The sequence below is a fragment of the Taeniopygia guttata genome, chromosome 3 (genome assembly GCF_048771995.1).
Source record: "Taeniopygia guttata chromosome 3, bTaeGut7.mat, whole genome shotgun sequence".
NCBI lineage: Eukaryota > Metazoa > Chordata > Aves > Passeriformes > Estrildidae > Taeniopygia > Taeniopygia guttata.
This window is the reverse complement of record NC_133027.1, coordinates 55861044-55884389: the sequence shown is the minus strand read 5'-3', so window position 1 is coordinate 55884389 and position 23346 is coordinate 55861044. Positions and strand designations below refer to the sequence as shown.

Sequence of the window (23346 nt, the reverse complement as noted above, 5' to 3'; positions counted from 1 at the left end):
TTTTTCCTTACTTTAAAAAGCACTCTTAGTATAGATAAAGATGCTAGATGAAGAGTTCTGACCGGTTTTTTAACTTTATTTCCATTCTATTTTCTGTCCATCCATCCTGTTCATATATTTTCCTGAGAGAACAGAATATCCTTTGACAATAGTCTGTGTGCTTAGGAAGAAATGCCATTTCAGTAGACCAGAAACTGCTGTATAAATTCCTGTCCACGTGATAGTTAGATTTCTATCCTGCTTATATTCCCTTTTGCTTTGTGAGTTTAATTTTGTTTTAGACACATTTGTGGTTATGTTTCTTCAGCTTCAATGATTTAAAACATTTCAACATACTTAATTTTTTATAACATGATTTTGAATTTTGAATGGGGAAAGAAGAAAACATTGTTTCATATAATGTCTTGTACAAAACTCAGTTTTTACACATACACAACGACCCACTCCCCCACTTTCCATTCCCCTCCAACATTGAAGCTGATTTTGTTTCTTATTTTGCAAAGCAAGATTTGGTACATATTAAATTAGAATAATTTCTCAAAGATGACAGAAATAGATTTTTTTTCAAGCTTAAAAAATTGATATTTCAATTCAGGAAAGTATTGGTGAGTTGTTACAGAATATGTAAAACAGTTGTATTAGAAAAGAGGAGGCTACAGTTTTTGCTTAAGGTTGATGTTTAATGACAGTTCATCTGGAATTAGCTTTTTTAAAAATGTGTCATCTCTGAGACTTAGACTAGGCAGCAAAAGCTCTGTAGAGGTTGTTCTGAACCAGGCTTTCCATGCTTCACTAAACATTTTTAGAAATTTCATATTTACCAAGTGACAAGTGGATATCCTAACTTGCTGTAAATTGAGTTCAGCTATATTCTGAAACATTTAAGTTCCGTAGAATAAAGCTGAGGTAGGCAGAGGGATTAATTTAAGTGAATTGGTGAGGTCCTGTAATTGTAATGTGGCTGAAACAAATTTGTGTCTGTTGACTTACTTGTTTTCTGTCCTGGCTACCACAGATTGGGTTTTGTAATAATAATCTTAATATTCTCAAGGATCTTCTTGTCTCAGTACAGCAAGATCCCCTGTAAGCAAGAGGTTAATGCTACATTATTATTGTCAGCTGATACAATACAGATGGAAGTAGGTTTTGCATAAAGAAATCATATATCATGTCACCCTTTTTTTTTTTTTTGTTTTTTGTACTCTGAAATCTTCAGATGGGAGCTTTTGGAGCAAGTATATGTAAGAAATTGAATATATATGTACTATTTAAAAAAATTACAAACCAGCAAAAATTGCAATCCAATTAATAATAATAGCTAAAAGTTTTCATGTATGTGCATTTTGTTCTAACTTTAACTAGATCAGTTTATTGTGGATGAATTAGGTATATGTGCAAACTTAGCATCTATTATGTTCAATAAAAAAGGGATTTATTACAATTCAAAATCTAGTTAATATGAAATTGATCTAACTTCTGCCTAATGAGGTGTTTTCTTGGAATCTGTATTGAGTTAAAGCACCTCTTGGAAAAAGAAGTCTATGTGACATACAGGTTGCATTGAGAAATATATCAGAGTGAATAAAAACTAGTTTCTGTAGCAAAATGTTCTGAAAGTGAATTCCTGGGGTGAGTGGTACAGATTAGAAATGGATGGGAGGTGCTCACTTGGGAAGAATTGCTGCGTCTCCCCCACTCTACAAAGAATATAGCTTTAAGATGTTGAGGTAGTATACATGAAATTGTGGGAAAAAAGAAAAATTCACTCCTGGTGAATTAGCATGTTTTTAATGGGATATTAAAACATCTTTGCAAATGACTGTAATTTGATGTTGTTCTTCCATAGTTCAGAATTTGTCATTAAATATTGCTGAACCTTTCTTGTTTCTTTGCCACTTGGGTTTTGTGTATTGATAATTACTTTAAGTTCTTTTTTTGGAGCCACCTAGCGTTATTTGACAGTGGAGTTATTTCTTTTGGCTTGTTTTTGCATGTCTTTCCCACTGCCCCAGGCATGCCTGACATGGTTGATCTTTAGATTTCAGTACAAAGCAAATCTCAGATATTTGTCTTTTTTGGTGTTACTTTGTAACTTAATTTATCACCTCTGAGAGTCATCTATTTTCCCCCGAGAACTCTTTATTTTGCCCTAGTAGATCTTCTGAGTAATGTGAACTTGACAGTTTAAACTTAAAGTCAATAATTCTTTATCTGTGGAACTGTTTGAACAGATATTTCAGTTTCTTTTTTGATTATTTTATTGTTACTTCTCATCTGTCTTTTTACTTTCTTTACTTTTGAAGTTGCAAACTTGAAGGACCTGGTTTGTAATCTTTCTGGAGTATAGCTTCTCCTGGTATCCTTGTCTGAATGCCACTATAGATACAACACCTAAGGTACTCCACTGCCTAGAAAAGTCCATGATATGAGAGCTGAACCTTGTGCTAGGTGAAACCTGTTCTTCAGTTCTTTTTAGTCTGAAATTCTCACTGTAGTGTTTTGTGGTTTTTGGTCTTTCCCAGAAATGAACTGCATTCAGTTCACCAATGCAGAGATGCTGATTGTAATCTTGCATTGTTGATAAAATGCGGTCTGTAAATAATTACTGTGCATCTTGGCTGCTTGCTTTGGGAACTTAAAATTTGAGTAGGAGTAGTGTTACGAAGATTTATACCAGCCACTTTTCAAACTTGCTTTCTGTTGTTATTTTGGAACCTGTAAACTTTTATAAAGCAGCAAAATATCCTCCATTACAATGTTATATTAAATTCCTTTACCTTTAATATTTTAGTTTCTTAAGTCCATAGGTTCCATATTAATAAAAGAGATTGATTTTCTGTGCTTTGTTACTTTAAAGGAGTCTTCTGAAATAAATCGCAAAATAATATTGCATGCAAGTACTATACTGAAGCATGAGTTACATGTGCACAATATGTGCATTCATAGAGCATGAGCAATTATTTTCATTGTTTTAAACTTAAAACTATTGTAACTCTTAAAGGTAACACCCACTTAGCCTCAGAATCTTCAAAGTAATATGTGAATGCCTGGAGAGGTGGAAAGAGGAAGAAGCTATTGTTGGAATAGTTCTGGAGGAGTATGGCTTAAAACAACTTTCACAGGCTGTGAACTGTTAAAAAACTTTAAGTTACCTTTCATTACTTTAAAGAGAATTGAAGGAATAACAGCCTGTCAGTTTATCACAGACAGTTCTCAAGGTACTGAGGATGAAAGCTAATGAGTGGTATTTGCCAAAGACTGAACATTTGTGCTTCCTTGAAATGACAGAACCATATTAAAGGATAAAATAACCTTGGTTCATGATTCAATAGTGTAATATTTGAGATGCAATGGCAGTTGAGTTTTAATAGCTTGAATGGGCAGCTTTTAATAGCTTAAATGTTGGAATATTTAAGACTTAATTTTTAGGAGCAATTTTAATTTTTTTAACACAGTGCAAATGATGTAATTTTGACCTACTCCTTTACTGATAATTGATCTCTGTGGGAGGTATAAATTACTAGTATGTCACTGTGAACTACTTCTTGCTTTTGTGGAGGAAATAAACTTGCCTTTTTCCTCTCATTCTGTGGTTATGTAGATAGTTGTGAAGAATTTCTGTCACTGAATTTGGGATCTGCTGTAAAGACTAGTTTAGATTTTCTGTTTGAAATATAAACTGTGTTTTAGTAGAGAACAACACAGTTCAAAGAAACAAAAAGAAGTGCTAAGTGCATAATGATTGCTAGTTAGAAGCAAATTAAGATCCTATTGGGTTTGTTTACTGCATTCAGTCAGTGGTCTAATTAAATATTTATGACAAAAGGCATTTAAAGGATGCCAGCACTGACCGCATTTTATGCACGTATGAACAAGTGAAATATATCAGAGTTGACACAGACTCTATGGTTACTTACAGTTTGCTAATACGAAGTAAAAATATGTTTGCTCAATGTACAATTAAGATCAGTCTTTAACCCTGAATTAAGAAAACTCAGAATTAAGCTGATATGGAACAGATGTTTAATTGTAGCTGAGTTTTGATTTGCACATCTTTTTTCTGACTGCTCAGATGTCTAGTCTAGGTTTATTCAAGTACTTAGTGGTCTGTTTAAAGTATGACATCTTTTATTTAGAAAAGGGAAAATAGGGATGATGTTAAATTTGGTACATTCTTAAAATGTTTGTCTAGATTTAACAGACATCACTGAAAGTAATGGTTATGAGTGAAGTCATCTCAGTCTCTGGGGATTTTCTGCCTCCTCTGCAGCATTGAGCACGGCTCCTTGCCAAGGGCTCCATAGCCATTCTGCCTATGTTCTCTCCTGCTGCTTTTGAGCCTCCAAGGCACCACTCATGCCCTTCCTCTCTGCCTTTCTTTGCCACTCCAAGTTTGTAGCAGGAATGAACTCCTGTATTCTCTTGGCTTGGTTTTCCCCAGGGTTCTTGTTTGTACAAGGCACTCTGATTTGCTGCAGCATCAGGAACTGGCACTTTTCAGCTCTCCCTGCATGAAATACAAGCGCAGGCTAGGCATGAGAGCACTTTTCATGCATCACTGGCCAAGAAGCACAGCAAAGCAATTTTTTGCGGCCAAAAAATATGCTTGTCATTGATATGCATCATAATTTTGAAAACAATCCAGGCTGTTGCACATCTCTTCCTCTTTTGCATGTAACCAGTACCAATCCTTATTTTTCAGGTCCCAGGAAATAGGGACTGCCTGGTTCATATTCCAGCTTCTCCTTTCTGTGGCCTTGCCTTTGCCAGACTGCAAGGGATGTTTTGATCTTTTAAACAAAACTGAAGAATGCATTAGCTTGGGCCTGGCTACAGAATTGCATTGTGTTAATGCCTGTAAGAATTAACACAATGTTTATGTTTAAGAGCATTGCCTCTTAAACAGATTTAGAAAAAATAAAATTAAATCAAATCCCTTTTCCTCCTGTAAATATGTGTCTTTGAAAATGCTTTTGGAGTTGAAAAAAGCCTGGCATTTCAGGCAAATACCAGTCTCATAGTTAATCAGCTTCTGGGTACTGCTCCTGTGTTTGCCTGTAGACACTTGTGGTTAGCCACTTTCGAGATGAACCCTTGCTTTGATGGAGTACTGTTCTCAAATGTTATAAAATGTTTTAGTACATTTCTCCAAGGGAAATGGCTCAATCATTTCTAAAAATGAGTACAAGAAGAAAAAAAAATCTCTAGGGAAATAACAGGTATTGCTCACCTTCAAAAAGTCACTCAGTTTGGAAGCATGTCCTGCATTTGGCTAAGAGTTTGATCTCTGAAGAGCTATGTGGAATTTTGCAATTCTATGGAAACCCAGATTAACTGAATAAACACAGAAAACTTAAAAACTGTTCTTGTTTTTGTTGGCTTCCCCACTTCCCCCCACCCCTTCCCCCCCCAATTTCATTAAATAGTTGAATTAGTTTGAGATAATCCACAGCTCTCACGCCCATCAGACGGTACATGCCTCCTTCCACACAGAGGCATTCAATGCCTAGGCTGGGACATGATTGTCCATTCAATCCTTTTTGCTAGTGCAGGGCTGGGAAGAAATATTGAGATTTCCCTCTGCCTGTACTGCTCCAGAAATGAGAAGGAAGGGATAAGAATAGAATAGATTGTTTCAGGTGGAAAGGACCTCCAGTGGTCATTGGGTTCAGCTGTCTGATGACCAACCCTTTAAAGGGTAAGGAAACGCTCATGCCACAAGGGCTGACCTAAAGGTCCAAATGACTTTTAAACGCTAACATGCTTGGAGCATCAGCCACCTTCTAGGAAGCTATTACACTGGTTGATCACCCTTGTGGCAAAGAAATGCTTCCTAATGTCACATCTAAACCTTCTGTGGTGCAGCTTTGACCTGTTCCCACATGTACTATCACTCATCCTGGGGAGAAGAGCTCAGCGCCTTCTTCTTCACCTTCCTCAAGAAGCTGCAGGGAGCAATGAGGCCACCCCTCAGCCTCCTTTTCTCTAACCTAGACAAGCCCAAAGTCCTAAGCCAGTCCTCATAGGACATTCATTCCAGGCCTTTCCACAGCTTTGTTGGTGCCTTCTGGACATATTCAGGGACCTTCACATCCTTCTTAATTTGTGGGCCCCAGAACTGCTCACAGTACTTGAGGTGTGGCCATATCAAAGCTGAGTGCAGCAGGATAATCACCTCTTTTGTGTGAATGGTTGAACACAGGGTTTGATGCATCCCAGGATGGGGTTTGCCCTTCTGGCTGCCTGGGCTCTCTCCCTGTTGGCTCACACTGAGCTGCTGCTGACCAGCACTCCCAGATCCATTTCTGCGGGGCTGGTCTCTACTGCTCCTGTCCCAGTTTATACTTGGGTCCAACATTACTCTGTCCCAGATACAGACTCTGGCATTTGCTAAATTTATTGCCACTGACTGCCCAATGCTCTGATCTATCCACATTGCTCTGTAGGGTTTCTCATCCCTTATGGGAGTGAGTAGCACTTGAGTATCACCAGCAAATTTGCTAATAGTACATTCAACTCCTGCATCCCTATAATAGATAAATCTATTGAACAGAACTGGTAGCTGTGAATGTTTATATTGCATGAGTAGTTGGCAAGTCTTATATAGGCAAACAGATCCATGATATCCTTATTCCCAGTTGCATAGAAATTTCCATTGTGTATGTCAGCTGCAATTGCTTTGCTCTTGTTTGCTCTTTTTTTAAGGATATAAAGGACAGAAAAATGCTACCTCTGGTTTTATGAGGTGTTGCATTATGAGGTGGCATCTGCAGTGTCTAAGTACAGGCTTGAAATGGGTACTAGAATAACCTTGGTTACATGTGTTCTTTTTATGTTCTCAACAGAAAGCATAACTTGGCAGCAATACAGAATACTGCTGAGCCGAGTACTCTTGTGTTTTAACTGCTGGCTCTGTGAGCATCTCCTCACTTCTCAGTATCTTGGTATATCTAGGTTGAATGTGTTCCCCTTCTTGTGAAAGCAAGGATGGACTTACACTTTTACTGATATTTCTGCATTCTAACTCGGAACATGAGTATTTGTTGTGCTATGAACACATATGTGTGTATATATGGATGCATAAATGTGTACCTATGCATACATATAATAAGAATAGTGATTATAATTTACACATTGGTTGTGATTATCAGTTGACATCTCAAACACCTGGTGGAATATGAAATGGAATCCATTTTAAAAAGTAACAAACTGTGCAAACCATGATGATGCCTTCTTAAGTGCCCTGCTCCATTAAAATATTACTAGCTTCTGAACTGACTGGATCACAACAGTTACCTTCAGTTCATGTTTAGAGACATTCTACTAGGAGCATGAATTTTTCCAGAAAAGTTATGTTATCATATAATTTAAACTGTGTAGTAATGCCTGTCCCCAAATGGTTTACAAAGAAATTGCACTTGAAAAGTTTGGTTTTTCAAATTAAATACTCTTTTAGATTTTTAAAACTATATCACTATATCACTCTATGCACACACACACACACACACACACACATATATATATGAAATAACTCAGAGTCTTTCAATTCTACAAGTAGTATCTTATAATGAAAACCATTGCTGGTACTGAGAGGCTGCTTATCCTTTTGAATCCATAACAGAGCTCTATAAATACTAGTTGCTGATGATATAATGTCTTTTTATTTTGCTGCTGTGTAGAATGTAGACTCACAGACTTGGGCTTTGTGACATGGTAGTGTTTTTCGTTATGAGGAAGAACCATGAACTGACAAAAAGATGTTTAAAGATACAGTGGACATTGCTTAGTATATCCAAGTTCTTTGTTTATTATGACTTCCTAATAAGAAACTGTAAAATATTTTACAGTTATACTTGCCATGTATTTCCTGTAGATGTGCCTGCTTTATGTTTCTGTATGTAAAAGACTTGATATAAACTGTGGGCTTTAGTATATACACTTTATAAAAAAGTATCTGATTCCAGATGGGGTCTTGATATGATAGCATATATTATTTTGCACTAACCTATAGATTTCCTTTACTGGAATTTGTATAAATGAAGCTTGCATTTGCAAGATGTGATCACTGACCTGCACATTGACTTTGGAAAAGAAGTGGTATCTATTACATGTATCTAACATTCTTTGAATTCTCTCTTGCTTATACTTTTTCTGCTTTCAATTTACCCCTTTTCTATATTGATGATTTTTCTTACTAAGCTGAAGGTAAAGCTGTCAGGAAAATTAAGTGGTTACTTCAGATGCCTAGAGGAAGTAGTAATCTTTCTTGAAGAGTATGATTTTTTGAAAGTACCAAACTGACTTAAAACTCCCTGCTCCCCATTTCAGAAGTTACTCGGACTTCTACTTTCTTGATTTAGCCTTGCTACTTGGGCAACTAAATGTGGTAATTTTATAATTTTGCTTCTGTGAAAGCTGTCTAATTTTCCTGAGTAGAATGTCTGCTGGACATTCTGCAATTTTGAATAAAACTCTGGATTCTTGGGGAATAAATCAACAATGCCTTCACTCTGTGCTCAGTGCATACCTTCTTTTCTCCCCTCTCCCTCCGCTCTTGGCCTTTACCGCCCTGTGCCGTGGAGCCGAGCTGCGGGAGTGCCGGAATGGGGCACGTGGAGTGCTCCACCACTGTCTGCGGGGACAATGGCCACAGTGTCACCCAGGCCTACACAGGGGCTGCTGATGGCATTTCTGTGGAATGGCATTGGTGTGTGGCATCTACTGAAATCTGTAGGATAAGCAAATGCAAAAAATTTCTATAAGCTGTCAGACCTTTGAAAAGGGCATGTTGTGGCCTCTATGATAAATGCCACAAATAGCAGAGCTGTCATGAAGCAGTTGGTTCAAACTGGAGACTGCATGCCAGTCATGGTCAGATTTGAACTGTGGAACGAACTTCTCATCGTCCCACCCCTAAGCATGTGGTGTGGGCAGTCTGCTCTAAGTCTTTGTCTCCTGTCAGCAGGAGGCAAAGTTTTTCCTTAAAACCTGGTGCAAAGAAGTACAGCCTGGACCTGTTTTCTCTAGTGGCACTACAGACATGTGGAATGTTTACATTCCCAGTTTCAGGTACAAGAGTCACAGAGTGATAGAATGGTTTGGGTTGGAAGGTACCCTGATTTTTAAAGCCCCTGCTTAGGCCAGGAAACCTTCCACCTGACCAGGTTGCTCAGAGCCACATCTAATCTGGCCTTGAACATTTCCAGGGATGGGACATCCACAGCTTCACTGAGCAACCTGTTCCAGTGCCTTTCCACCCTCACAGTAAAGGATTTCTTCCTAATCTCTAATCTGCACCTACTCTCTTTAAAGCCATTGCCCCTTATTCTGTCACTACATGCCCTTTCCTGCCCTTCTCTCTTAAGCCTCCTCTAGATACTGGAAGGCTGCTGGAAAGGTCACAAGAAGAACAGATAAAACTTCAGTACTGATTGCCATTTGCTTCAGCTCTTGTAATACTGAGCTTACCAAGTGAGCTTGAAAGTGGCCATTTTAAAATGCTTTTTAAGAATATGGTAAAATTATGATTAGTGTTCAGTTACTATATTTATAAAGCAGCAGACTATGATATGCAAACTAACCTCAAATAAAACCTTTTTTCCTTTGTTACTGATTTCCACAAATCATACTTTTAGGAAAAATAAACTTCTTGAAGATTTCTTATTTTTGAGCATCTAATGAATTTCTTGGGTACTGAGATTTCAGAAATAGATAGAAAGCAGCCATCTTATTTTCTGCCCCTCGAAACAAACAACTGCAGTATAGACAACTAGACGTTGCGTGTGTTCAGCTTCTGCTTGCATGCTGCTTCTGCTGGTCTGAGCATCAGCTCTTAGTGTTTTGCTTGTTCTTTTTGTCTTTTGCAGATAACATATTTTATTTTTCAGTGCATTCATATAATGGGATTCATAAGTCACTGAGGTGTATTCCAGAATGATAAAAATGCTAAGGTTAAATGCTAAAGTGTAGAAACAATATTAATTTTTAGAAGATAATAGAGAAAAAATTGCCTCAAATAAAGAAGTCTTCTGTTACTTTAAAGATAAAGATCTAGAAAAGGCAAGACCATTTAGTGACACTTAACAGTTAAAAAATTTTAAATTTTTCAGGTACTGAATTTTCCTTGCATATTTACTTTGTTCTTGTTTTGGGTTTTGAAAAAAACATTGAAATTTCTCTATTTTTTTGTCAAGGATATGTATAGCTTTGAAGTATGGTGAACAATCTTTGTAAGAAAGTTTATAGTTTTATAATCCATTAAATATATATTTTAAATTTTCCTGAATAATATCATTGAATAACAGTACCTATAGTTAAGAACCTTACCGATTTACTTATCTTGATTTTATCCTTTTTCTTATTTTTCCTTATTTTTTTTCTTCTTTTCCTACCCCCCTACCCCTCAGAAAAGAGCCAGAGGACAAGTGCTGTTTGATAAAGTATGTGAACACCTCAATTTACTGGAAAAGGACTATTTTGGGCTGTTGTTTTATGAGAATTCAGAACAGAAGGTAAGCCTGTATGAGGGTTTTGTTTGTTTTTCATCACTGCCACTCACTTCAATAGTTCAGTGAGGTATATTCTATTAAATGTTTACTGTTTCAAACACTTGAGTAAATTCTGCTGCCTTTTTTCATAGATGTGTAAGAATGCTTTGTTTATGAACATGAAAAGAATCTAGCCCATAAGTCTGTAATGACCTAAGTCAGTAAGGCCTTTTGAGTTCCTTTATTATTAATTTTAAATTTAAAGAAAATTTTTGGCTTTTGTAATAAGGCTGAAGCTAGTCCATCAATGGTATTGGATGCTAATTTTACAAATGCATGGCATTTGAGATGACTGCATTTGAAAGGATTTCTTAAATACCATTTGGTAACTTCCATCTTCATTTGCACTTGCTTTTATGTTGGATGGTTGAGCACACCTAGATTGCTCAGCTAAGAAAAATTTTAAATTGGTCAGTGGCAAGTGTTTTATTAATTAACAAAACCCAATTTATCTTTCTAACATCTTAACATTTACAGTTTTGGTATGGGCTGCCTGTTTCTTCCTCCATGAACTAAAGATTTATGTGTGGTCATCTTTTTCTTCAGAAAAAATCTCCCAGATAAATAATTACAAATTGAAGCTGGAAAAATTATATATCTTTTTTATCGGTATTTGTAGTAGAAGCATCTTTACATCATACTGCATCTAAAAGTTACTGCTTTTTTTCTGTCATCTTCTTAACACTTTTTTTTTTTAATTAAGTGTAATTTCATGGTCTGAATAAATCTGAATTTCTGACAACTTCCATTCTGATAAAGCTGTTTTCTAGAGTTAGTTGCTTTGGTGCAAAGCTTTCTGTGCAGTATTGAGCAAAATACTCAACTCCTCTATATTAAAAATCCCTATATACAAAATGAACTTGTTATAGTATTACTTAGATATTTAATTTTTGTTCTTGATTTGTAAACCATTTGCAGAGATCTTCTTCACCACTAGACCAAAGAAGTTCTTTGGTCTAGTGGTGAAGAAGATCTTTGTTGATCTTCTAAGTAATATCAATCTTATATGTTATTTTTGCTTGTTGCTTTATTTGTGCTTCTCAGTATTGAAAAACTATACTGTATATATGCAAGAAAACAACATAAAACAGCAGTCTGATCTCTGGCAAGAGAGAATATGTCTAATACTAGACCTGTGATCCTTGGCCTATACCAGAAAATAGTCCATTGAGTAGATCCCAGGAGATAAAATAGGGAACTTTGGATTTTTGGAAGTTAAGCAAAAAAGTCTGGATTGGTGTAGGGTTATGTCTTTTTTTTCCCCCTAATTTTTTCTTTTTTCTAGTTAGACTAAGACTTTCTTGGTGTTCTTCAGTCATTAGAATAGAGAAACTGAGGTCCACTCTTTAAAAAGACCCCATCTGTTTTTTCATATGTCTTTTTCCTTGGATATACTAAAAACTTGACTGGATCTGAACCTGGGCAACCTGACTTAATTCAAAACTGGCTCTTGAATCACACTTGGACCAGTTATGTCCAGAGGTCTCTTTCAGTGTGAATGAGTCCTTGAATTCCTTATCAATTGACTGTGAGAGTGGTACTGTAGCTAGAAACACTCTTAAGTATTTACAAAAATTAAGAAGTATTTACATAAATTGAGAAATATCTGATAATGGGGTCCTTATTCAAAAGTAGAATAGATCACTTCTCACCTGAGTTATGGACAGGAGCAGGCTTTTATTTAAAAACTTCTGGGGAAATCTGGTTGTTTTTGTTATGAAGACTAAACAACCGGATTTGCTGAATTTTGTCTTCTTCATACAAATACATTCCTAGTGTTATTTGGAGAAACTTAAAAAAGACCTCTCTCCTAGCAAATTTATGTTTAGGCTCCTCTTTTTGGATCACCTCTGTTACTTTTTAATTTTGGTACCAGTTGTTTTTTGGGGGTTTTTTTTGGTTTTTTTTTTGTTTGGTTGGTTTTTTTTTTTTTTCAGTTGGTTTTTTAGATCAAAATGCCACAAATCCCTTATCTCCAGGCCAGTCAGTACTAAATGCTGAATGATGTGTTTTTCCCATTCTTGTGCACTCATCACAACCCCCATTTATGAGCCAGCTGTTGAATGCCACAGCAGCTGTGGCGGGTGGCAGCTGAATGCCAGGCACTCTGTTGAATTGGAGCTGCTCCCCAATGTGCCATCGGGGTACCATTGGAGGAGGAGTCCCATTAACTCTTCTCCATGGGTGTTCTGTGCAGCTGGGAGAGAGGTTGTGTCTTCCAATCAGACTGATTTTTGTTAGCTTTAATACACATTTTAAAACTGTTTAGGCCAAAATAGTAATTAATGATTTCTTTCATTTTTTGGAAATGTTAAATTTATTACCCTGAAGTTTAGTTAGAGATTTCATTGCATTGCACCCTCAGAAGTTCATGAATGCTCCATTCACCCTGTAATTGGTCTGCAGAAGTGTTAGAAAGCTTCTGCTCTTATGTTTTGGGCACCAGCTGGAAATGCTGCTTTTCTGGATTTGTACAAAATACTTTTGTACTGGTAGAGAACATTTTGTTCTTTGACAATACATTACTTTGTCTCATCTATAACCTTACCATTCACAAATTAAACAAATAGATTTCTGCCTACTGGAGCAAAGTTGTATGTATACACTTTGTCTTTTATTTTGCAAGACAGACCTGCATTAAGAGCTCTAATTTAGGGTAAATTCTTTTCTGGTGTTTGTTTTTATCCATGACAAAAGGCACAGATGCAAAAAAACCCACTACTGTAATTGGGTTTATAAATGGAATATAAGCATCTGATCTTATTTGACAGAGCAGTAATGAAAGTTGGTGGTTAAGTCTGCTTCCAATAAGCTTATTTCGGGCTTGGAAAAATCAAAAAATGAACTGTATAACTTGTGCAAAGAAGGGATTATCATCTTGGCAGCATATTCTATATTGTATGTTCTTTTCTCCTGCTTTGTAGTGACGAAACATGAAGCATTGTGAAAGTATTATGTACTCAGAAATCCTATTTTTTTGTTGTAGTTATTCCATGCTATATTCTCTATTTATTTACTTGATGCTGTGTTTAAAATGTAAGGATTTGAGATACTTCTGGTTATTGTAGTTGCAAGAATATGGTGGTAGGTAATTTCAGAATGGAATCCTTGCCAAAACTGAAAACCTAGGATGACAGCTGTAGCTGAAGTGCATCTCGGTTAAAATTATTTGAAGTCTTATGTTGTTTTCCAAGGCCTTTCCATGTCAAGGCTCTTCTAACAGAAAGCATTTTTTTCTGACTTAAGCATTATAAATGGTATCCAGGATATTGGAGAAGTGCTTTCTAACTCTTCCTTTGTAAAAATGTTATGGACTTTGCCTTCTCTGGAAAAATTATGATAGCTATGGAAAAGTAGAGATCACAGATAAAGCAAGAAATGTGAAAATTATTGTCTTTTTTAAAACATTGCCATTGTAATAAATTATAAAAAGGGGGTTTGCTTTTAATTTGTAAATAATACTCATCTAATATGCATATGGTACACTGGTGATGAAATCTAGTTGGACCAAGCTCATTTACAACAGGGATCTTGGTTTGTTGGTCCATACTCATGGGAGACACATTCTCTGTCAGCAGGGGCAATCTATGTTAAAGGTTTGCACTACTGCAGAAATGTAGTTCCACATCCTCCTAATTCACACAGATCTGTGAAACTAGCCTAGCATTTTTGTCTTCTTGAAAGAGGATGGACTTTGGGTGCAAAAGCCCCTAATATAGAGAGAGATTTGGTATTGGGAAAGAGTGTTGCATCTGGAATTTGTTTGTTACCATCGATTGAAAAAAGTGGGCCACATTATACCCAGGATGCTCTGCTTTGCTAAGGTAGGTGAGAAACATTGGTAGAAATAAGCCTTTGGCAACATTTGTGCTGCACTGAGGTATTCCCTCAGACTTTAAAACTGCAAGTACCTGCAGTGGACGGTGAAAAAGCAGATATTTTCCTTGGCCTCCTGAGGCAGTGTCTGACTCTTCCCTGCATTTCACGGCTGTCTTTGAAACGTTACAAGACTTGCTGTCAGGCTGGCTTTATTTATGGGTGTTTCTTCCATGAATGTGCTTGTGTGTGGCCATGGGAAATAACGGTTTAAACTCAATGAAGGAAAGTCTCAGGTTTATGTTCCTAGTCTTTTAACCTGTTTTTTTTTTTTTTTTAGCATGTATGGGTAAAACTAGTAAACAGGATTGTATGAGTTACTGATGAATATATGTTACAGATTCCTTAGTCTTACTTCCAAAAGTTAATTTTTGGATGATCTCTCACAAAACAGTCTCTTTGCACATGTCAGTAGTAACTGAAATGTAAAAGCCAATTAATATGTTGCACAGATTATATTGAAGTATTTTTGGTATTGAAGATTTTAAATGCTGGCTGTGGCTTGCTTGTTTTGTTTTTTTTCAGAACTGGCTAGATTCTTCAAAGGAAATTAAGAGACAAATTCGAAGTAAGTACTTCTGTATTCAGATGTTATTATGCTCCTCTTTTTGTCTCACAGAAACATGCTTCATAAATTTAGTAGCCTGGATGTCAATTGCTTACAGCGTTAAAATAATTTATATCTGATAGTGATGTATTCACCTTAAAACAGGAAGCAAATCTTCTATTTCCATCCCCTGTCTAAGTAGAGCAGAGGGAGTCACTCAGCATTATGCTGTAGAAGTTAATGATTATGCTATCTTATATGTTACTGTTATATCACTATATTATAATGATTAATCATTATATTATATTAGAAACTAATCAAATATATTAGTGCTCCAAAATTTTCCCTTGTTTTGTGAGTAATAGTCGATATTCTTGCATCTTGAAACTGTAGATGTTTTTTAACTTTGTGCTGATTTTGGATGGAGAATGCGATCATGTAAATATGGTCATGATTGTTGCCATGGACTTTCTTACTTTAAAGAATCACCAGAAGAATATGAACCTACAAAAAGAGAATTAATATATTTTACAGAAAATTAATATTCTTCAATACTGATCAGTCCACCATTGACTTTTTTGATAATGTCCATCATTTTCAGAATGGAGATAGAATAGAGAGCATAATCTTGGAATGTCTCACTACAGTACTTTCCAGACTGAATCTGCTTGAAATGTCTTTCTACTTCCTATACTTAGTACATGATGAGTAATTTATTTTACTCTGTTTACATAAAGCTCTCTCAAAGCTCTTCACTAGCTGGGTAACTTTTGTAGTAAATGGGGAGTGTATGGAGAGTAAATCTAGGTGATACTCTGCCTGAGTCTACATATCACAGAATAAGTGGCCACTAAAACATGCTAGACAGCCCTTGCCCTTACTGAACTTATTGCCGTTGCTTTACCCATTTGTGTCCAAACTAGGTTTTTCGTTATTGTTTTGTTTTTAATGGAAACCTTTTGGTAGTACCAGATAGGAAGGTGGGGAGAAGACGGTGAGGATAATATTTACAAGCCTAGACTTAAAACACGAGAGTACAGTCAGCTAAGAAACTGACTGTACTTGTAATTAAGAACAGCAATGTGTTATTTATAATGACAAACAGGTGTTTTGTTTGCCGCTGTTAACTCCACTCTTCTAAGGTAATACTAATTTTTTCCAGAAGTCACAGTGGTGTTAATTCCTTTTTCTTCACATCTTTGCCCATTGATGAAATCCCTTAATAGGAAGGTGTGGTTTATATTCTCATTATAGAAATTAAAGTTACAGAAGCATCCTTGGAAGCTGTTTCTTTTATCCAACATGCTCTTGTGTAAGCAAACTAGACCTATTAAAATGGTGAATGTACTAATATGCAAGTAGCACGCACACCTTTAATTAAGGAAAAGTTACTGGTGTTGGAACTTCTGCAGGTCTTCAGTGAAAACCTGTTAGTTGTCCAAAGCAGGGTACAGGCTGTTTGGTTTGGTTTTAGTAGACAGCAAAAGATGGGGGATGTTGATACTTTCTCTATCAACTTTGTTGATACAAATGTTGATATCTTTTTGTATTCTGTCACAATTTGCATGCTATCTAGCCTACAAGTTAGTGTCACAAATTTGAAGTGTAAGAACTGACCTGAAATTGTTTTGGATGCACTAGACAAAGTTATTTTTAATACTATATCATATGCAATATGTTAAGGGGGTTTGATTTTCCATACGGCATGAAGACCTACATTTTATACTGGAGAGCAAGTCCAGTTATCGAATGAGGAATCATGATAGGATTTTTTTTCCTCTGGTCTATAGTATTTCAGAGTTGATAGGCACAATAAAACAAACAGTGAAGTAAGAACATGATTTTAAGGATTTTAAAATGATGCTTGCTTACACCAATATGCAAGTAATTAGCATACTGTTAATTGTATTCCTCATCATTAGTCTATTAAAGTTTCCAGATATTGAAATCTTACTGCAGGCACATTTAATCCTCTAGCTACATAAGTATCAAGTAATGAGACTTTTTTATTTTCAGACTTAATTTTTAATATATTTGTCTTTATTCAAGAATGGAAATCCTGTGTGCAAAAATACTCATTAAGTTTAAGTTAACCGTAAAACCTATTAGTCTGTTTGAAAGCTGGTAATGACCATTAACCAAATGAACTTTTGAACCTGAGATTAACTCAGCCCAGTGCTAAAATAACAAAAAAAGCCAAGGTTGTAGGTTCAATCCCCTCTATGGGTCATTCACCTAAGAGCTGGGCTTGCTGATCTTTGTGGGTCCCTTCCAGCTCTGAATATTTGGTGATTTCTTTTTCTGTTGTATGGCTCAAACTGAAGCACTGGCATGCTAGATAAGTGTATTTGGACAAATATATTGATCTCAACACATAAAGGTGATACTTCCAGGAATGTAGTTCAACACATCAGTTTGTAACATAGTATTTACAATCTCTGTCTCTCTCTTAAATGTGTGCAACACCAATACTCTACACATTGGGGATGTATGTACCACCTGTGATTGCGAAAGGTGAAATAAGAATCCTGTAATCTCCCCCAGGTCATGTTCTGCAGGCTGTCTCTTGCTGTGTCACAGTCCTCAGCCCCTCTGTGCAATCTCTTACTTGTACAGGTTGGCCTTTGGCTGGGCAATTATGTTGGAGCTCAGCAATTACTGATGTTACTTCAGCTAATGAACATGATCCACAAATTACTGTCTCTGTTCTCAGGGCTACAAAGGTGACAAAAATCTTGTTTGCTTTCAGCCAGCCTGATCTCTTCAGGAAAATGAATTCTTGACTTTTTTTAACTCATATACTTGGCTATCCACTGGCATGTGTTAAAACCTCTAATTACTTCTTTCAGGGACAGGTAGGTAATTACATTTCTGTCACTATCTTTTTGAAAATTGGTAAATCTCAAGTGGATTCAGGCTTTTGCAAAACTGAGAATCACAGCTAGAATATTGTGATGGTACAGGCAATAGCAAATGACCTTGAAATAGTCAAATCTCAGATGACACAGAGGGTGTGTTGGGTCACCCTTATATAAAATACAATTTGAGAATCTATCTTTTTAAACCAAAGGTAATTTTATGTAGTTTTAATGGTTTTCTAGCCTGCAGCATGGTTAGTATTTTTGCTGCAAAAAATACATCACATATTTTGTGGTTTATATCTTGTAAGAAATTGAGAGGGTTCACATGTTCTGGGGATGGAATAGGCTGGAGAACTAAGATAAGTTTTAATTAATTAATTAGGAAAGAGCTCGCATTTTACATGCACAACTCTGGCTGTCTGATTTTAATGCTAACAAATGTATGGGTATGCTCAGACATCAAAATATGGTGGTCACTTTATGCAGGTTCACTTTATTTTTTATCCTTCTATTTTATATATATTTAGCTATATATCTGTAAGAGTTGTAGCTAATTTTCATCTAAGCTGATTACACTAGAGTGTAGATTGTTATTGTTGAAGAGAACTAAGTACCTGTGCCAAGAGAAGGGTTTTCTTGCAAAAGCTGACATACAAGACATCATGAGTAAAAGCCAGAAAAAGCCTTTACTGGGAAAAAAAAAACCCTCAATGATTTTTCCCAGTTTAAATGGGAGGAATCATGTTAATTGTATGCTGCTAGCTAATTGGTTATATTGCATTCTTTTCTCTAAGAATGGGCCTAAAGTTGCCACAGAAGCATTTTTGATGTAACAAGTTGGCTAGAAAAATTTTTGACATTTCTGTAGCCCATACTACTGAAAAACAAAACAGAGAGCCTTATCAGGGACAGAATGCTAAATACAATTTTAAATCAGCTTTGGGGTGGGTTTTTTTTGTCTTGGCTAGCAACTCTGTGGAGAGCCAGCAATAATGTGCATTATTATGTCAGAGCAACTATGATTATATGCCTTGTCTGTGCAGCTATAAAATGTCTGCTTTAGTGTGAAGTGGAAATACAGACTGTGCACATTGTATAAACTTGCTACTATATATTTAGGGGATAAATGTGCTTTCAGTAATCAGGTAAAATACATGGTCACGAGCTGTCCAGAAAATATTTAGTACAAAATCAATCTCAATATTTTTTCAATAAATTAGCAATTTAATCAGTGTAAGCAGAGATACGATTTTTTTTACAAAAAAAAAAAAACAAAAAAAAACCAAAAAAACCAAACCACACTCATAGGATTTATGCATTTTTATAGAGAATATAGTTTTTTCAATTTTTTTTTCTTCAAACCACACCTAAGTCTCCTGGCTGCTGTGCTTTCTGAAAGTTAGCTATAGAAATGCTAACCAGAAAGGGCAGCAGTTAAACAGGAATTCATATGTGACTAGTTTAACTGCAATTTTAGACCAGGAAAAGCTTGATAACTGATTTAGTACCAGTTTGGAAGGACATATCCTTCATCCATTTCTCCAGCTCTGTTAGCATGATAGCTCTCCTTGAATGCTTTTTGTGTAGATAGTTTGGCCCTATTGCTCATACTCATCACTTTGGTTTACCTAATATCAGCGTCTTTTCATTAAATTATGCTGATTCCCTGGGAGATGATGGAAGTAGGTTAATCTATTCCATCATCAACTGTGTTTGTTATACTGTATTGAGCATGTGTATTCATTATGTATTCATTACTATTAGACCTTTTTTTCCCAAGGTATTTTTGTCTTAATTCTGTTTCGCACTGCATTGCAGTAGGCAGTGCAATGGTAAATAAGACCTCATTTAAGGGTCCTGCCTTATTTTGTACACAAAAGTGTACAAAAACTTGGTAACTGGGAATGTTAAGATACACTAAAACCCGGAGCTCTCAAAAAGAAATAGTGGCTTAGCAGCCAGGTGTAGAATGAGGTTCACACTTAAACAAAAATTGAATTGCTTCAGTGAATAGCCATGTCTGAAAAACCAAAATATTTTTTTAAACATTGGAAGACATTAGGAATTCTGAAACACCTCTTTAACTTCAGTATATATGGAATTTCAGAACAGATTTTCTTTTTTTAAGAAAGTAACCTTAAATAATGTCAGCATTTCTTTCTAGCATTGTGTTGAAAGTGGCATTTCAGTCTTTTTCTGTTGCTGTAGAAAGACATATTTTTCAAAGCATGATTTATCTGTGTAACACAGATTTCTAAAACACAGATTTCTAAAATAATTTACTGTCCGAAATACTAACATTCTGAAAATGTATTTTAATTATTGATGTGTGACTTAGCTTTCAAATCTTAAAAATTTATTTAAAAACAGAGCTATGGCTAAAGGCAACATCTTATGCTTTTTCAAATTATTATTATTAGTTTTAGGCATGCTTTTGCTTAAAAAAATGCATGTGTTATTTAACAATTATAACATATGAGAATCTAAATATCACTGCTATTGTAGTTGTTTAATGTGGTGTTTACCAGAAAAATATTTTAAAGTAGGAATGGCTAATATTTTTGTCTTCCACACAGTTTCATGAATATTTTCATGAAATATTTCATGTGAATATTTTTCACATTTTAAATGAATAATTTATTATCTTTCTGTTATATACAACAACACAGAGCTCATTTTGATATCTCATGTTCACAGTTACTGTACAGTCTCTCAAACTCAGTTTAGACAGGTGCAGACTGTTAGCCTTGGAGGAGCTGGAAATAAACACAAATTCAATACGAGTGCCTTTTAATACATAATATCTTCGAAGTGTTAATATACTATGGTCTTTTTCAAATTAAAAATGTCTTCTGATATTTGTGCAACTTACTGTAAAACATTATTTTAAAATAATTTTAGCATGCTAATCTTTCATTATATCTGTGGGTCTCTACCTGCTAATGAAAATAATCTATGCTTCTTAATAATGTACAGTAAAAAACAAAAAATCTTCCATCAATATTTCAGTGATTAGGATTTATTCTACTTTCTAACATTTTTTAATGAAGTTTTTTTCTTTGCTTACATGAACTTAATTGAGATTAACAATCAGATATTTCCCATGTTTAGGTTTACCTTGGATATTCACCTTTAATGTGAAGTTTTATCCCCCTGATCCGTCACAGTTGACTGAAGACATCACTAGGTATGCACAGGTCCTAATTTTAAACTTTAAATTACTGTTAATCTCATTTAAAAGCACATAGAATTTCTTCTTCAGTTTCTGGGTACTGCCATTATAGATATTCTTACATAAATCGACTGCTTTTTGGAACAAGGTTGGAAAGGTAAAGTGAAAACTACTGGAAAAAAACTGGATCAAGAAGAATTTAATGATAAGTGGGGATATGATTTTGGCAGCAGATAAGGTGTGAGTGAGAGTATGTGAAAGAAGCCAGTGGTTTATTGTCAGACTGCTGCTTTGTAATGAAACAAATGAGGGCAAGGGGGTCTTGAGCAAAGCTCAAGGGATCCAAGGTACTTCAGTAATGATGTAGACCAGGTGGATGAAAATGTGAATTTACCCATGTGCTTTAAATAAAGCCATAAAACAGAATAAAACCTGGAAATAATTATCTTCCAAATTTCTTAGATAGAAAATACTTGGAATGTGGTGGACACTAAGCACCTAAAAGTAGCATTGCAAGGCTGATTACTGGAGATAGAGTGCAGGGAACTGATTCATTTTTCTCATGAATTACAGGAAACCTAAATATTTTTGTTTAGAGTTAGCTGGCTGCTGAGGCAGGATATGTGTTACTACTACATGTTGCATTGAATTAGTCTTCTGCACAAAATAAGATAACTATGCAAGAATGCAGCTAATACATTGCTACAGATAGGGATTTAAAAAAAAAATCTCTGCTAAGGTGGGCATGTCTGCTGATGTTTAACTTGTTAAATTTGGTGGAAGGATGTATACAGTACCTGAAAGACTGAATTCTAATACCTACATGGTTTAAGAAAGGTAATTATGGTTTCAGTATTACATGTGTATTGCATGACATGATTAGCATGTGAACTGCAAGAGATATAAAAGTTCAAAACCAAAGGGAAATGTCAAAGAAATGCATAGCTTATATTTTTAAACCATATTTACCTACAGGCTACAATGTGAACTAAACAAGTTCCCAAATCAGCTTTTGTTTAAAACTAGATAGCTTTTTACTCATTTCTATTGGAAATCAGAATTTTTCCTGTTTTTCACAATTTTTATGAAAGTAATACTGACCCTTAAAAATCAAGTGAAATTTACTGTGTGGTAATAAAGCTCAAATAATATAAGGTCATTATGAATGCATTCACTTACTTTAAAACACACTTACCCAATTACATGCATCTTGATGAATTCTGCCGTATTTCTCATTATGTACAATAGGTAACCCTTTCTTTGTTCTTCTTTGTCTCTGGTTGTTTTTTTCTCCTTTGTCTTGCAGGTATTTCTTGTGCCTTCAGCTTCGCCAGGATATTGTATCTGGCCGGCTGCCCTGTTCTTTTGTGACTCACGCCCTCCTTGGTTCATATACCCTCCAGGCTGAGCTGGGTGATCATGACCCAGCAGAGCACAGCAGTGATTATATCAGTGAATTCCAGTTTGCACCCAATCAGACTCAAGAAATGGAAGAGAAAGTGGCTGAGCTACACAAAACACACAGGTATGTCTGATACAGTGAGATTAAAAGAAGTCATCATGCTTTGTCACATTTATGTCAGCTCTTCTAAGAGTGTGTGTAAAACTGCTGAGGTCAACTTATTGTTACTTTGGAAATAATTTCTTATGTAACTAAAAGCTCTTACTGTAATGTGTTTAGACAGTTGAGTTTGAAAATAGTAGTTGCACTGAGGTCTTGATAGGGAACTTTTGGAAAAAAGTATTTTTATATGAATCAGTTTAAGCAACATGCATCTGGTTGAAGGAGTAAATATAGAAATCTGTACTCAAGTAAAATAATATGCTGTGAAAGAACACTTTTCCTGTAGAGCAAAAATGCTCTTGATACCTTATAAACTGAGGTTTTTTCTATCAGTCTGAATTCCAGGATTCCACTAAGTTTTGATACTCAGTTTCTTGCTGATAAACTCAAAGTTTGTTCAATGGTTTCAGGGGTTTGACTCCAGCACAGGCGGATTCCCAGTTCCTAGAAAATGCTAAGAGACTTTCCATGTATGGAGTGGATTTACATCATGCCAAGGTATTGGGGATTGGGTTTGCTTGGTTTTGTTTTAGGATAGACATGCTAAGTATTAAAGAAAATACTGTATATACAGGTTATTTTTTAAAAAGTCTGTTATTTTTTAAAGGCTGTAGGCCTTTATCTCTTGGTTATAATAATTACTCAATTTACAACTCTAACATCAGTAGAATTTATATATAAGTTTATTTAGTGCATGGACTAAATAACATGTGCAGCTTGGAAATAACATTTCACTCCTAAGAACAAATAAAGACATTTAAAATGTCATATTTTCTATG

At 35.6% G+C, this 23346-nt stretch overlaps 1 protein-coding gene across 33 annotated transcripts in view; it reads left to right on the top strand.

Moving 5' to 3' along the window:
- Positions 1–23346, top strand: part of EPB41L2 (erythrocyte membrane protein band 4.1 like 2) — a 111483-nt gene that overhangs the window by 51636 nt on the left and 36501 nt on the right. For all 33 annotated transcript variants that reach the window (XM_041715174.2, XM_030267928.4, XM_030267923.4 and 30 more), the window contains 5 exons: positions 10407–10511; positions 14949–14991; positions 20943–21018; positions 22310–22528; positions 22978–23065. In XM_041715174.2, the coding sequence (XP_041571108.2) occupies positions 10407–10511; positions 14949–14991; positions 20943–21018; positions 22310–22528; positions 22978–23065 (531 nt within the window). The remainder of the gene's footprint in view (positions 1–10406; positions 10512–14948; positions 14992–20942; positions 21019–22309; positions 22529–22977; positions 23066–23346) is intronic.